Source organism: Pollachius pollachius (genome assembly GCF_949987615.1).
Source record: "Pollachius pollachius genome assembly, chromosome: 11".
Lineage (NCBI taxonomy): Eukaryota > Metazoa > Chordata > Actinopteri > Gadiformes > Gadidae > Pollachius > Pollachius pollachius.
Genome location: NC_136944.1, coordinates 11,292,855 through 11,308,823, shown reverse-complemented (window position 1 = coordinate 11,308,823; position 15,969 = coordinate 11,292,855). Strand labels below are relative to the sequence as shown.

At 42.8% G+C, this 15,969-nt stretch overlaps 1 protein-coding gene across 3 annotated transcripts in view; it reads right to left on the bottom strand.

The window, feature by feature from the left end:
* Nucleotides 1–15,969, bottom strand: part of septin9a (septin 9a) — a 72,224-nt gene that overhangs the window by 40,705 nt on the left and 15,550 nt on the right. Inside the window, exon 1 of one of the 3 annotated variants that reach the window (XM_079746068.1) lies at nucleotides 15,488–15,759. The exons of the other annotated variants lie outside the window; for them this stretch is intronic. Coding sequence (XP_079602194.1) covers nucleotides 15,488–15,509 — 22 coding nt within the window. The 5' untranslated portion in view covers nucleotides 15,510–15,759. Of the gene's footprint in view, nucleotides 1–15,487; nucleotides 15,760–15,969 lie in introns of those variants that run through there. 3 annotated transcript variants of the gene reach the window in all.

Genomic DNA, 15,969 nt, shown 5'->3' with positions numbered 1-15,969 from the left:
TTGACAACGTGACATGACATGACCAAGCTACCAACATACACAAAGAGGAGCTAGGAAAGGAAATTAACTATTTAATATTTGTTGCACAGCCATCCAATCTACATCAGCCATTCTGACCAAAACTCATGCACTCCCCACCCCAATTATTCCAGAATTCAAGCAAAGCAAGAATGTCCAAAAGTCACTTTGTGTCAACAAGAGACTGACTCCACTGACTCCACTATCTTCATCTCCACTATACCCAACACTATACGAATGCAAACCCTGGATAAATTAGGCTACACGGTGGCTTTGGCTATCATCAATTGCAAGAGTTAAAACAGCCAACCACTTGAGTGCAAAAAACACAAAAGACCTCGCGACAGCACCAGCTAATCTTAAGCAATAAATATCGCGTCTATTTATCTCGTTTATTTATGTGGCAGTGGTCTGCAGATGCATCCCGTGGTGTAGCCTACCACATCCATTTAGTTCAACAGGTTATCGCTCTGATACTGCCCATGGTACTAGCAACCAGGTCTGGTGACTTTACGTATGTATTCAGGTTAAAATGACTTCATTGTCTGATACCTCATCATTGCATCCCAGCCAAAGAGTATTGGTATTAATACCATTCATTGTCCAAGCCAGGGTGGCAGCTCATACAAAAAATAATCAACAACTACGTGGCACATAGGGAGCCCACCCACCCCTCCCCCATCCTAGAATGTATCCCAATGTTACGATTGTTGCAAATTGTTGACATAGAATGTGTACCCTTAGGCCACTTAGTAGCAGTACGTGGATTTATTTGTGGATTTGTTGGCATCCGTCTCAAGAATTATATGTGCTATGAACTTTTTTTAAGTGGTGGGTACAAAATGAATCTTGATGAAAACTGGTAGGTACTCGTCTCCAGCGAAATTTGCGCCTATGTCTAGCATTTTGCGTGACTTTGACTGGATGCCTGGACTCTCCTTATGGTTTACCGGCCAGCAAGCCATCATCAATTTCTAATGTTTTGCCTGTATATATATGTATGTATGTCAAATAAGGCACCCATTGAACTCCTGACCATCCCTGGAAGGAGGGATCCCCCACTCTGCATTCCTCCTCAAGATTTCTTCCTTGCTGATTAAGGGAGTTTTTTATTGCCCTTTTTGGGGCTTGGGTCAGGGGGGTGTCATAAATATTGAGCCTGTTAAGCTCTTTGAGACTGTAATGGTGATTAAGGGCTATACAAATAAAATGTAATTGAGTTGAATACCAGAAATATGCGATAGCTCAGATTCACTAACAACAGACCTAAAGCAAAGTAATGATGTATTTATGTCATTTTACTCCAAACTCCCTATCTATCACGCTCAAAGCCAACACTTTGCTCTCGGGGATCAGGAGAGGTGGCACTGAGGACAGGGTGTTCCTTTATGCGGATGACTTATTGCTCTACATATCAGATCCAGTGGCCAGTATTCCATGAGTCCTCTATCTTCTCAATGAGTGTGTTTCTGAATCAATGATGAAGCCAGCAACATCTCCCAGTCCCTTCAGCCCTTACAAGCAACGGTTTGTAAGGGTATCTGGGCATTAACATCAACCAGTCTCTCTGCTCTCTACATAACAACGAAGGTGAAAGCTGAAAAATAATATTTCCTTAAACTGGATAGTATAATTCACTAATTTATCTGGGAGGCACAGGGCACAGGGAGGATTGAGTCTACCAAATTTGTTTTATTACTGGGCTTCCAACATTAACTAAATTGTCCACTGGATGAGTGAACCGTACAGTAGCTGGTGTCAGTTAGAGGCCTGTTTGTCATTTTCCCTCAAGGCTCTAGCCTGCAGTGATATGCCATTCTCTCCGTCAAAACAGAGCACAAATCCAATTGTCTTTTGGGTTTGGGTGGACCTCACTCTCCATGTCAGCGCCAATTTGTGAACCACCTTGCCTGCTAAACTGGATTCTGGGTTTGCTGTATGGGGTAGAGAACAAGGGGTCTAAACAAATTAAGTGGTTTATATATAGATGGTCAATTTGTGGAATTTAGTGACCTATCTGATACCGATAATATGGGCCAATCTTTCAGATTCTGCATTTTGTAAAGACCCATCCCCCTACATTTCCACAATTGCTCTGTATTCCTCAGGTATCGATCGTTTCCTCCCCCCAGCAAGGCTTGATAAGAGCCATGTTTCTGTCCCTATGAGGCTATTCCGCGTGATGAAAAATCGATTGGCAGAATTAGAAGGAATTGGGCATTTATTTTTTGGATGATTGGTGGGAGGATGCACTCAGATCACAATTTTTTGAAATCCCAGCGGAGGGTGTGGTCTTTAACAAAAAACAGGCTTAGCGTAAACGTAACGTTGCATTTTCATCACTGATTGCACGCAGGAGGATACTGTTGCCAGTGTTGGGAAAGTTCACTTTATACGAGAAGTAGTTCAAAGTTCAGTTCACAAATTTTTAAATGAACTAGTTCAGTTAAACGTTCATAACTCAACATTTTGAACTAAGTTCACAGTTCCAAAAAATGAACTAGTTCATAATTCTGTTTTTCAATATGTTGCTGTGAGCTATTATTTTTTTCTGGTATTTTGAACATTGAGCCCCCTTTGAGGTTTGTCTAGGATGAAATAGAGTGGTTGAATCAAGTATCGTAGCGGAATACAGTTTCTATCGTGTTTTATTGCACATTTAGCGCATTTTGTAAATCCCATTGATTTCTATTGGAAGACTCATTGCTCGTTAGCCGGAAACGGAAAGGGGGGGTGTTCACGTTTGGTTGTAGTGTTTTTGCTCAGTTCTAGCCCTACTGATGAGACGGAGAACTGAGCGAAAAACTACAACCAAACGTAACAGCCCCCCTTTTCGTTTCCGGCCAACAAGCAATGATTCTAGGAGGTATTCTAGCCCGCTGAGCTATGAGCAGAGAGCTAACGTTATGGATTGTACATATTTATAATTGAAATTCGTCTCAGCCTTTATACCACAGATACTCTAGGGTCTAGAGCAGTGGTTTTCAAACTGTGAGGCGCGCCTCCCCTGGGGGGCGCCAGAGTTCCTCAGGGGGGGCGCGACGTGAGAAAAAATAAACCAGAAAAAGTAACAGAAAAAAACGCAAAGACGAAGACGCAAAGTCAAAAGCTGCGTTACAAATCGTTCCCTATTCACTCACTCACTATTCCCTATATAGTGTTTATGATATAGTGCACTATATAGGGAGCGAACAAATGAGAATTCGGACACTACGCTGAACATTTCTAAACGTCATTTGCGTCAGTAAATGCGCCGGGTATTTGTGTGACGCAGACAGATGCGCCCACATCATGTAAACAAACCGGGCACCAACGAGGAAAGCTGGAGGTTGTATTGATGTTGAGTGTTACATTTCCTTGATCAAGTTTTTTTTTAAATTAATTTTGAATGTAATGTGGCGACCACAGGTGTAGGCGCTCATTCAGTTGAGCAAGGGATTCTGGGGGGTTAATTTATTCTTGGGGTTAGGACCCTTTCGGGGACAGTGTGGTTGTTGGGTTGAGTGGGGTTAATGGGTTGGGGTAGTTAATTAGTTGTGTGTTGTCGAGTGTTGACATGTTGTGTGCATCGTTGCCGCCACGTGTTCGTTTACTGGGTGCGCTGGTTTCCATGTTTGTGGTTGGTTGTTAATAAAGGCAGTCCATAGTCGTGCAGTGTATGGGGCACGGAACTGCATAATTGGTTCAACCTGGGCTCCCGTCTCGTCCTTACCGTGCTGCTCGCCACAGTAACATTTTCTATGTTAAATCCCAAATAAATTGTTGACATTTCTAAATGAAAGCCGGTGACTCCATCATTAAATGCATACATTTTCGCGGTTATTCAGCTTCTTCTTCTCCTCCGGAAAAACACGACCGCATTGCATTGTGGTATACGGGAGTAACATGTAGGGAACATCATATGTTCACTCAAATATAGTGAATTAAATTTACCACTGAGAATTCGAACACCACTACAGATATGATCAGAGATGTTTAAAATGTGTAAAATATAATTGGCAAAAATGTGGCAAATAAATTCTTTAAAAATCAGACAATGTGATTTTCTAGATTTTTTTTTTTTCATTTTCTCTCTCATAGAGGTATACCTATGATGAAAATTACAGGCCTCTCTCATTTTTTAAGTGGGAGAACTTGCACAATTGGTGGCTGACTAAATACTTTTTTGCCCCACTGTATATATATATATATTTTTGTCATTTTTTTGGTGTGTGTGTCTGTGTGTGTGTGTGTGTGTGTGAATGTTGGTGGGAGGGGGTGTAGGGATTTGAGGGGTGGGGAGACAAAAAAGGCAAAGGGTCATCTGACATGATGTTTATCTCTTGTTATTCTGTATCTGTGCTCTTTGAATACAAACGTTGAAAGGAAAAAGGATACCTACAGGTAGGCTGAGGACATGGGGGACCTAACAGCCAACAGCCCCACTATACCAATTATTATATTTACTGTAAATATTTCTGCATCAGTTAAGATTTATTTGTCCACATGCTTGAAGAAATTTAAATTAATTCACTGTTTTTCTTTTTGTTCATCAGGAAAATTCTATCTTATGTAGGCCTGTTATGTGATTTAAAGCCACCATGTAATCCATCCACAATTCTTGTGACAAACAATGAAAGTGAATAGGACAGTGTCCTTCTGTGGTCTTCTTTCCTACATTTGTCCTTATTCTGTTGTCCATCATTGCAGTTCTCTTCCAGGCTGAGAGGCCTGAATAGATCCTCCTCCAGAGGGAAGGTATGCTTGCCAGTTGTTCTCAATATGCTAGTTCAGAAAGAAGGGGAGTTGTCAAGCAACAGCGATCTAACCAACACTTCCTCAGCATGTCACATTACTGCTCACGCAGCCGTTACACAGCAGTTGCACACTCATTCAATTCAAATGAAACAAAGAGACAGAGGATGTGATGGGAAGAGAGACAGTCAAGGACAGTGGTTTGAATTTGTATTTCAAAGCTTGATCCAGCAGGACTCTCTAGCATCCTGAACAATCCCAGGCTTCCCAATCAGCTATGGATAAGCATAATAAAGACCAATGTAAACACAACGTCAGCCAAAACCTCCTTTTCACTTCACATCCCTCCTCTTATCTCTCAACTCTCTACCCCTGCTGCCACCAGGTCCCTCTCCCTCTTTCCCCCCCCTCTCTCTCCCTGCCTTTAGTTATTTCACAGTGCAAAATTTGAATGCAGTACAACAAAGGTGACTTGAGTCCTCATGTTAAGCATGCGATTGCTAACTGCAGGTTTCCCACCCAAAAATGCCCACCCAACGGTCTTGCCTAATGATTAAAACACACACACAAACACACCAAATGACGAAATGCTAAGCGACAACCAGCTCCTCAGTTGCTGTTGGGAAGTTGTTGTCACGGAGTAAGTTGCCGTGGAGTTGGTTACCATGGACGGAACCAACAACCCTGATGTAGTCAGACAATCTGCTACTCCGGACAAGAGTTTGTTGCTTGGTAACCTATACTGGTAGCGAGGCAGTGTGTGCATGTCATTATATACTGTAGGTAGGAAGAGTCTATGCATCATGTTTTAACAGCTTGTGTTACAAAGAGTGTTTTGCGATTTCGTATGAGGTGACCTATTTTTTCCATCATGTGAGCTATCTCAGCTGTGTTGATCCTAATTCTTCGAACACAGCGACCCTGTTGGTGGTGCTACATAAAGGAAATCTTTCATCCCAGGCTTTAGGATAAGACATGCCAGGATAGCCCGGAGGAGATAAGTCTTGGGGACTTCATGCGGACGTGGGCGTCATCTGAGCTCCAGGATTCACACTTCATGCGTCCAACAGGGAGAATCAACCCCAGCTTGGAGAAGCAACACATTCACAAAGACTGGTGTGTTCTCTACCGACTCAGAGAGAAAGAGCCTTGAGCTTGCTAAGAGTGCTAACAGCGCTTACCTTTGTTACCTTTGCTACCAGGGTGAGATCTATGCTAGCTAGTGTAGAAGATCATTCCTTATGCTAACAAATTAGGTGTTCCAGTGGGGCTGCCGCTGGTTTTCCCTCTGGTAACATTACAATAACTTATTTCATATATACACACTCACAGAGACAGCCAGACAAACACGCACACACACACACTGACAACCGCACATTCCACATTCTCTAATGTATAAATTCCCAGTATATAAGCCTTGAGGCCTGCAGGCTGTTCAACAAGGTGAGGTTTATAGAATAGCTGGATGTATATGGTCATTCCTTAACAATGTAGCTAAAGTTGTAAGTGTACACTAAGAATAAACAACTTTAGAGTCCGTGAAGGCGCAATTGGCTTTGGAACACAAGTTTCAAAGGCACTCCAGAAAAACAGAAAACCGCTAGCTAATTGCCAGTTTGCTTAACGATAATTTTTAATGGAAAAAAACAGCTCTGTTGCTGCCCAATGACAGCCAATCCAGTAAAACACGTCAGGCTTCAGTCTAATTGAGGTCAAAGGATCTTTGACATTAAATAAAAATTAAAACATCCTGTTTCCATTCAATCATTTGGTTCCATATTTACAGGATGTTCTTGTGGTCAAAAATATGTATGCCAAACAGATTTGTTTAAAATCTCATCTCTCAATCTACCGAAAGAAAAATTATGATTCATTACATTTTGGGTTAGAGTATCAATATTAACTGTTTCTATCCAAGTGAAATTTGTCATACACTGTACATATAACCAACACCAAGAAAAATCTTTGGCACAGTACAGCACTGTACACAGATATAACCCACACCAGATATACTCCCCATGGTACAGTACAACACTGTCTCTCCCCATATACAAACAGCACCTGGAAAACTCATTGGTACAGTCCAACACTGTCGATTCCCAGATATAATGCTGTGTTCCTGAATCCTTGGATGCCAGCCTTCCGAGTTGCACTTTAGACGTAATTTCTGGTCTCGGAGCATTTATAGCGTTCCCGTTCGTCTTTGTGATTGTGTCATGAAATTGGCTAGTCGTTGATTATTGTTAGCTACATTAGCCTCTTTAGCAAACCAGCCCGAAAACAAACAACACAACTTTACATTGTATCACACGCGCAGCAAGATCGTGCAATGCATAAATTGGTGACCGGAATAAAGTAGCAATGTCATCAAGCGGGTAAGAGCATTTAAAATCTACATTAATAATACCAACATGGTACAAATGCAAAGAAAATAAATCTCTTCACGGGCGCAGCCATTTTGTTGAGAGTGTCATCACTGCTCTCGGTCTACTCTCAGAATTCCGAGAGATGAAGACAAAAAGTAGGCGTGCCTCCGAGAAATGCCATAAGAAAGCAGGGAGATTTCCCGAGTTCCGACTCGGAAGGCTGGCGTCCGAGATTTCAGGAACACACCATAACACACCTCCCTAATCTGCTTCTCAATACAGTTACACAATGTCTAACTCCAAGATTAAACACATATCAGGAATGAATGCTTTTATGCCTTTTCGTGTCACTGTATCATTTAAGCCACCAAAGAAATTGACTTTGTCTTTGGAATTTCGTCTCACAGCTCCGTCCCTGCAAATGTGCTTCAAATCTCTTCAGGACACACAGTAAGAGGGAGAGGTAGCAAAGAGACGTAGGCAAGGGAGAGAGAAAATTTTATTGTATCATATTATATTACAAAGATATTATGAGTCTTTTATAAACTACGGGTAAAAATAACACAAAATTCCAGTATTTATTAATAAAAAAACAACATGAATGTATTGAGAGACTACAACATGAGTGTTTTATCATTGTATTGAGAGATAGAAAACCGTTTAAATGTATTATATTTGACTGCTAATCTAGTGTGTGTCACAGAATCTGGATTGTACCGCATTTGTTTCCCCTACTCAACAAAGCAAGAGTTTCTATATGAGAGATAAGTATTTTATCAAGGGGTTGTTAAACTCATGACTGTATGGGATGCTATGGAGTCAGGTCTTTCTGCTGTGCAATATGCTGGGTTTGCAGCTGGGAGCTATCTGGTCAGAGTTTGTCAGAGTGAGATCACAGCCTGGTCATCAAGCCTTGGGGCTTTCTCCCCTCCGTGCTCTATGTCTTTCTCTCTATCTCTTCTCTTTTTGCTGTTCTTTCCCCTTCTCCATCCATCCCTCATTCTTAATGCACACACAATACACAACCATGTCAACCATGAATAACAATATTATGTCTGTTCTAGCGTGTTGCGTTGACTGCGACTGGATGCCTGGACTCTCCTCATGGTTAACCGGCCAGCACCCCATCATCAATTTAATATGTTTTGCCTGTATTTACCTGTATGTAAATTATGGGACCAATTGCACTCCTGAACATCCCTGGAAGGGATGGTCAGTTTTTTCTTGCCCTTGTGGGGGTTTGGGTCAGGGGGTGTCATAAATATTTGGCCTGTTAAGCCCTTTGGGACTGTAATGGTGATTAAGGGCCATACAAATAAAATTGAATTGAATTGAATGTATTGGATTACAATAGTGGTCATCAATAATTTTGCCATCCCATATTTAGAGAACATGTAGAGGCCAGCACAGGTGGAGATCACAAACTCAGGGGGAAGTTGTCACATTTGTTCAGGTAACACAAAGCTGTCTGATCACACAAAAACACACACACACACGCACACACACACACACACACACACACACACACACACACACACACACACACACACACACACACACTAACACACACACACACACACACACACAACTGTTGTGAGTTGTTAGCATAACATGTCAAAAAATAAGTGAGTAGGGGAAAGAAAACAAAAAGAAAGTGAGATGGTGTGAAAGAAGTTTGCGTGTGTGTGTGTTCGGGGGGGTCCAGTTGTTCTCCTTGCAGCTGTAGGATCACAGCCACAGGCACACAGACAGTCATGCACACGCCCACACATACATTAGAAAATAATCATACACAGTGCAGTTTTCCTAAGACTAAGATTTAAAATGTCTTATGTCACAGCCACACACACTCACACACTCACAACCGCAGAATGTGCAATGGTAAAGTTTGAAATGGAACGAAAATGGCAACATTCTGGGGACTCTTCTCGTAACACCACTGCTCTACCACAGACGTCAACAAAACCCTCACTAAGGTGCCTCATCATGCCAACACTGATCAGTTCCTATCAGGCATTGTCCTTGCTGCAGAGGGGAAACTTCTGCTCAACAGAAAGACAGCAACAAGAAGAGAAAAAATAGAAAAGGAGTGAAGTACAGTGAGAGAGAAAGACAGAGAGAGAGAGAGAGAGAGAGAGAGAGAGAGAGAGAGAACAAGGAAAATAAACTAACCTTCGAAGTCGGATATGATTCCTTCCAAATGAGCGTTGACAGAGGAATCAGACATTTTGGGAAGCGAGTTAGTGGGTGTGTTTGTGTGTGTTTTTCAATGTGTTTGGGGGTATGTGTGTGTATGGGTGTGTTGGTTTGCGTAGGAGAGAGAGATAGGGAGAAGGGATCCCTTTCCCCAGCAAGGCAAAGTCTTGGTCTGACGTTGTACTCCTTTAAACAAACCCCAAATTAGGAGCCCCTGCAGTGCGAAGTAGAGGGAGAAAAACAACCGCCCCCTAAAAGAAAAGAATTGTAGCGGCTCACTAATCTGAGCCCTCCCTCCCCACACTCTCTCTCTTTCTCTATCTCTTCCTCCCCTTGTCTCCCAAAACACAGAAACGTCTTCTCTCTTCACTTCCAGATCTTCAAATGAGCAGCGTCCGCCCTCCACCCTTCTCCCTCTCTCACTCTGCCTCTCTCTCTCTCTGCCCCCCCCCTTTGGCTGATTTTCCCTCTTTCCCTGCCTTCCTCTCCACAGTTGAAATCCTTTACTTCTGACAGGCTATACTGAGGATTCAATAAACTCGTAGACACCCACTCCGACACACATGCCTACATGCTCACCGGCACCAGGCAGCACGCAGTCTGGTCTGTGGCACTGTGTGCCTGCGGTGACAAAAAGATCTACAACATGCTGTTGTAGATCTTTCTAAGAGTGAGTATGTGTGTCCCCCTAGCCACGTCTGTATCATTTACCCCTGGGTTTAGGCTTTTAAAAGCATAGGAATATGCACATGAACACGCAGAAGCATAAGCACAAACACACTCATGCGAATGTATACGTACATGCACTCGGAAAACTAAAATACACACATTGGCTATGCCGTATGTGAACCCAAGCCGTTCACAAGCCGTGTGTGACAGCTGATCTCTCTGACAGAATGGACTGCTTCGTTGAATCTACGATGAACAACACCAGGGAAACGTTGCATTATGGACTAATATGGTAGGCATTAGGCCACGGCAGGCTCAGAGATCCTGGGAGCAGAGAAACATCCACTCTCGGTCCAGAGGCATACGTCAATAAATAGGGAGTCCTAATTACTTAATGACCATGTGACTGATTTGTGTGTGTGTGTGTGTGTGTGTGTGTGTGTGTGTGTGTGTGTGTGTGTGTTTGTAGGTGTGTGTGTGTGTGTGTGTATGTGTGTGTGTGTGGATGCATGACTAGTAGGACCTTTTCATCTCAAAAGGCACATAACTCCTTAAAAGTGGAAAGCAAGAGACATGGCTTCACCTCGGAGAAAGGTGAGGGACAGAATGATGAACTGAAGTCGGGAACAGAAAAAAGGTGAAGAGAATGTTACAAGACAAGTGAAAAGTTTCTCTGTGTAGTACGTGTAGACTCTTTGTGAAGAGCTATGTAGTGTCGTCCTGTTTCCGTTTTAACAAGGTGTTTCAGGAATCTAAACCTAACCTTTCAGGTAAAGGGCTCTCTCTCTCTCTCTAGCTCTCTCTCTCTCTCTCTCTCTCTCTCTCTCTCTCTCTCTCTCTCTCTCTCTCTCTCTCTCTCTCTCTCTCTCTCTCTCTCTCTCTCTCTCTCTCTCTCTCTCTCTCTCTCTCTCTCTCTCTCTCTCTCTCTCTCTCTCTCTCTCTCTCTCTCTCTCTCTCCTACACACATGGGCATGCATGCTAACACGCAACACAAAGCAAAATGATAATTTATAAACACATCTCTATATACTAAAATAGTAGTATAAACACTGTATACTACTATTGTATACTACACTGTATATATAATGTTTATGTATATATAATATACTATATTTTTGTCAGGTAAAGCAAAGCTACTGCATCAATTTCACAACATCTAACAATGTGTCATTGCGACCACCAGGGGTCAGCATTGTTAACATAAAGCCTAAGCGTGCCAGTTTATGTAGTAACTGTCCCCAGTAAGTTGGTGTGGTGTAACTTGAGCTGGAAACAGATAGGGCTCGATGGAGAATCCCACTCTGGAGGGTCTGGGACAAGAAACATCCTCCAACCCACAGACATACACACTCTCCTTTTCTTCCACCAAATGTGTCTGACATTCCTCTCATCCCTGTCACACAGGCACCAACACACACATGACCCAACCACCCACCCAACTCTGCTCTATGTTGCTGACAGAACTCCTGTTAATTATAGAATCTCTATGAATTCTAGAATCCCTATGACTCCTTGTGAATTCTAGAATCCTTATGAATCCAGATATTCTGTCAATTATAGAATCCACGTGAATCAAGAATCAAAAATCAATAATCCATTTGGATTGTAGAGTTTATTAATTGGCAGTTAAATAGCTTTCTGTCATCCAGCCAAGTCCCTACTGATGCTCCAATGGGAAGTTACATTATTAACATCATGACATGAGCAGCATACTCATCATACATTGAGTCATCATTCAAAGAATACATATGATGGGAAATGGCTAAGCTGAGTGGTGTGAGTGTCACACACACTTGTCAGACTGACGTCAGCTCGGGATGTTAAGTCCTTTTGTCTGTGGTAGAGTTTGGCAGGGTCCCACTGCACAGGAAACCCAACCTCCTCCTGACATCCTAGTTGCACACAACAAACAACCGTACTTCTGACGCTATGCACAAACACAAATACACAAGCCCATGCAAACACACACACGCACGCACGCACGCACACACACACACACACACACACACACACGTGTTCATACATTTGATGATTACGATTCATTAAGATTTCATTTCACATTTACTACTCATTTTACTTTTTGCCTATGTTGGACAATAAAGTGCTAAAGACTAAGCGCTAAACACCAAAACTTCTTATTGTAGGACTAACATGATGAAATCAGCAATGAAATGAGACAATACTTCAAGCATGGTCCAATCAAGCACAAAGAGACAGCCAGAATGAAATACTGGACTACTTTAAATAATGTGGTGGTAGCAGCTATGTGTGTGTGTGTGTGTGTGTGTGTGTGTGTGTGTGTGTGTGTGTGTGTGTGTGTGTGTGTGTGTGTGTGTGTGTGTGTGCAGTTCTGTGTATTCAACAGGTGGTTGATTAAAGATAGCTATTGCAGCAGTTCAGCATAGCTGCTGCCACCACAGCTGTAAACCTGGATGTCAAGACTGCTGATCAGTAGACCCGTTGTGGGGAATATGTGTGCGGTTGAGTATACATCAACACGGACCTCAAGCCTCAACTGTGAAACTATGTGTCTGTGGGGGTGTGTGTGCGTATGAGACTTGAGTGTCCTTGAATAACTGTGTGATAGAATTCGAATCATGGGGGCAGGATGTGACACACACAAACACACATGCTGTGCTCTTGCTTGAGAGTATGTGCATCCACTAACATATGGCAAAGGAATGGGATGATAGATATGAGGAGCAGCTGTCTCTCTCTCTCTCTCTCTCTCTCTCTCTCTCTCTCTCTCTCTCTCTCTCTCTCTCTCTCTCTCTCTCTCTCTCTCTCTCTCTCTCTCTCTCTCTCTCTCTCTCTCTCTCTCTCTCTGTCTCTCTCTCTCTCTCTCTGTAAGCATGAACGGGATAGGAATGGCGAATTTGAAATAGAAAAAACAGACTCTGGAATCGGGCCTTGTCTAAGCAGACGCAGCTGAGAAGTGATTCGAAGGGGACTGGGGCAACTTCTTCCACAAAGTCTTCAACTCAGCGCTCCCATCTTGTGGTGGACACTGGAATGACGCACACACCGAGGCACACATTTGGCACCAATCTTCATCAGCAACATGACTAAGTGCTTTCATTCTATTCCCATGTATTCACAGGGGAGTAGCTGGGGGGTTTGGCCTGCTAGGGACCACTGTTCCATGAGTCATGAGACAGAGGCAGGAGTCAGTGTGTATCACATTGGCTACCATTAAAGACCGTCAGCTGACCTCACTGTGACTGTCATGAATGGGGTTTGAAAAAATCCTGTTTCGCAATCCATTCAGAATCACTGAAACTGTTGCGGGCGTCACAACTGGTTCACATGGTGAGAGGGATCAGTTATCAAGGCACAGCTGGATATGCTCAGAGAGAGAGAGAGAGAGAGAGAGAGAGGGAGAGGAGGGAGAGAGAGAGAGAGAGGGAGAGGAGGGAGAGAGAGAGAGAGAGAGAGGGAGAGGGAGAGGAGGGAGAGAGAGAGAGAGAGAGAGAGGAGGGAAAGAGAGAGAGAGAACTTCCATTTGAGTGTCAATGATCTTACCTAAAGACTGACCTCATTGACCCTTCTATACAAGTGTCAATTATCTAACCTACTACAGACTAATGGCGTGTTCAGATCGCTGGGAATTATGGGGAAAACATTTTCGTAACATTGGAAAATTCTCGTGAACGACACCTCATGATGCTCTGATGATTATACTTCCGTTCGGCAACTGGGGCCAGATTTTGATAATAGAGTTGCCCAATTGGTGACGTATTTTTTACTAGTGACGCGCATGAACATGGCGGAAAATTAAAGTTTTACTGAATATAAAAGAATCAACCATCATATCACATACTTTACTATTGATTGACATTGTAACCGTCTGTTGGCATCGACTTTGCTCAGTTTTAAACGTTGTACTGGTAAACTAGCTCTAGATAAGGGCAAGTATAGCCTTCAATACAGTGGCATTACAATGTGCTTCTCATAAATAAAAGCAAGAGGAAGGAAATAAAGGCAGTTTAAGTCTGTTTCGTTCTAACTGTTTTTTATCGGATAAGAAAACCCCCTGCTGTGAAGAACTTTTAGATTCCGAACGCAGTGCACTAACAACCTCATGTGCCATGTGGGTGCTAAAGATCAAACACAAATCAGCACCAGTAAAACACCATAATTGTTTCCAATTCATGCATAGTATAATTATCTAATTGAATTTGCAGCAAGTGGACTTCACAGCACCACAGGGTCGTACGGCCTAGGAGGGCCATACATGATGGACGCTGTATGGCAGGCATCAGGAACTTATGGCGAAACAGCCATTCGCTGTTCTTTCATTTATTGTGTTGGTCTGAACATGAAGAGTGAAAATAGATTGTAAATAGATTAGCAAAAAATCAGGATCTACAATCTGAGTAGATAATGAAATGCTATGAAATTGAATATGAATATTCTTTCCAGCCTAAATCGTCATGTGAATTCGCACAAATCCCAATGAATGAATATCTTCCTCAAAAAGGTTGAACAATAACTACGTAAACTCTTGCTCTTTTAACTCTGTTCTAAGAACAATTTCCAGTAATGAAATTTCGTATGGATCTTCCACTAAAAGGTTGCCGACCCTTACTCTATGGTCTCAGAATGCCAGTGTGGCAGTGTGTCAAGGTCCTGCCGAAAACACACTGCCCTGATGGCTCGAAAGGATCAGAGGTTATTAGGAGGACAAGAGTGACACTGTTCAAACACAGCTCCTTCCTGTTTTCACACAACCAAAGATGAACAGGCAGAGAAAGGGAAGGGGGGAAGAAATTAACAAAGAACGAGAACCATTTTGGGGTAATCTCTGGGCTGAATTTGAGAATTAGTTTTTGAGTGATAAACTAATCTACTGAATGTGCTGATGGATGACAGAGTGTCCACGAGTACAGAGTTTGGGAAGGAGAGACAGGGATACAGACAGAGAGAGATAAACAGAGTGCCAGATGGTGAGATACATTAATAGTGAGAAAAAGACAGTGACAAAGAGACTGAGACAGACTAAGAGAGTCAAACAGGGAACAAAGAGAGACAACCAGAGGCAGATATATAGTGAGACAGACAGATAATCAGTCTCAAAGGCAGACAAAGAATGAGACAGAGAACAGGGGACAAAGGAAGACAGACTGAGAGACAGAGAAAGAGAATAATGACAGACAAAGCAACATTTGGACAGATGCATGATTAAGAGGTTTAAATAAAGAGAGAAGAAAATGACAGGACTAACAGAAGCTGATAAGATAACACTTGTAGCCCCACTCAATACACAAAGTCCTCAGCCTCAACAACCTCCCCCCCAAAAAAAAACATCCAGTCAGCAGACAGGACAGATGAGCGAGTGGAAAATGTCCCAGTTGGAAAGGAAAAAAAGTGAACCCCGGCTCGAATGGGAAAGCACAATTGTCAAAGCGTAAAAGCAGCCTGAAAAGCTGGTCATTGTTCCTGATTTAGGACAGGAGCGCAACATTGAGTTCCTGGCTTGAATTTCCGGATTAATTCCTCCTTACCTGAGAATTTGTCCCCCTCCATATCCAAATTACTCCCCAGACATCCACATGCAGCGTCTGCTGTTTGGATCTCCCACTTCTCTCTCTTTCTCTGCCTCTCTCTCTCTCGCTCTCTCTCTCTCTCTTTTTCCGTTTTTTTTACTTCCCCTTTATCTCTCCCAGTCGCTTGCTCGCTCTTCCTGCAACTCTCCCACTCTCTCTTTATTCTTCTCTGTTTCTCACTTTTCCCTAAAGCTCTCTTTCCTTCCTTTCTTCTCTCTCGCTCTCTTTCTATCTTACACAGTCTCCCTTATCCCCCCCCCCCTCCCTTCACCTACCCTCTCCGGTTTGATTATTTTGGTCTGTCTCGGTCATGAATGCAGAATTACAACATTCCCATGTGCTGATCATATGTTGCATCGGTTGCTGACTTTCTCTCTCTCCCACTCTCTCTACTGTGTTTCTATGTGCTCCGCTCTACTCTTTCTCCTCCTCTCTGACTG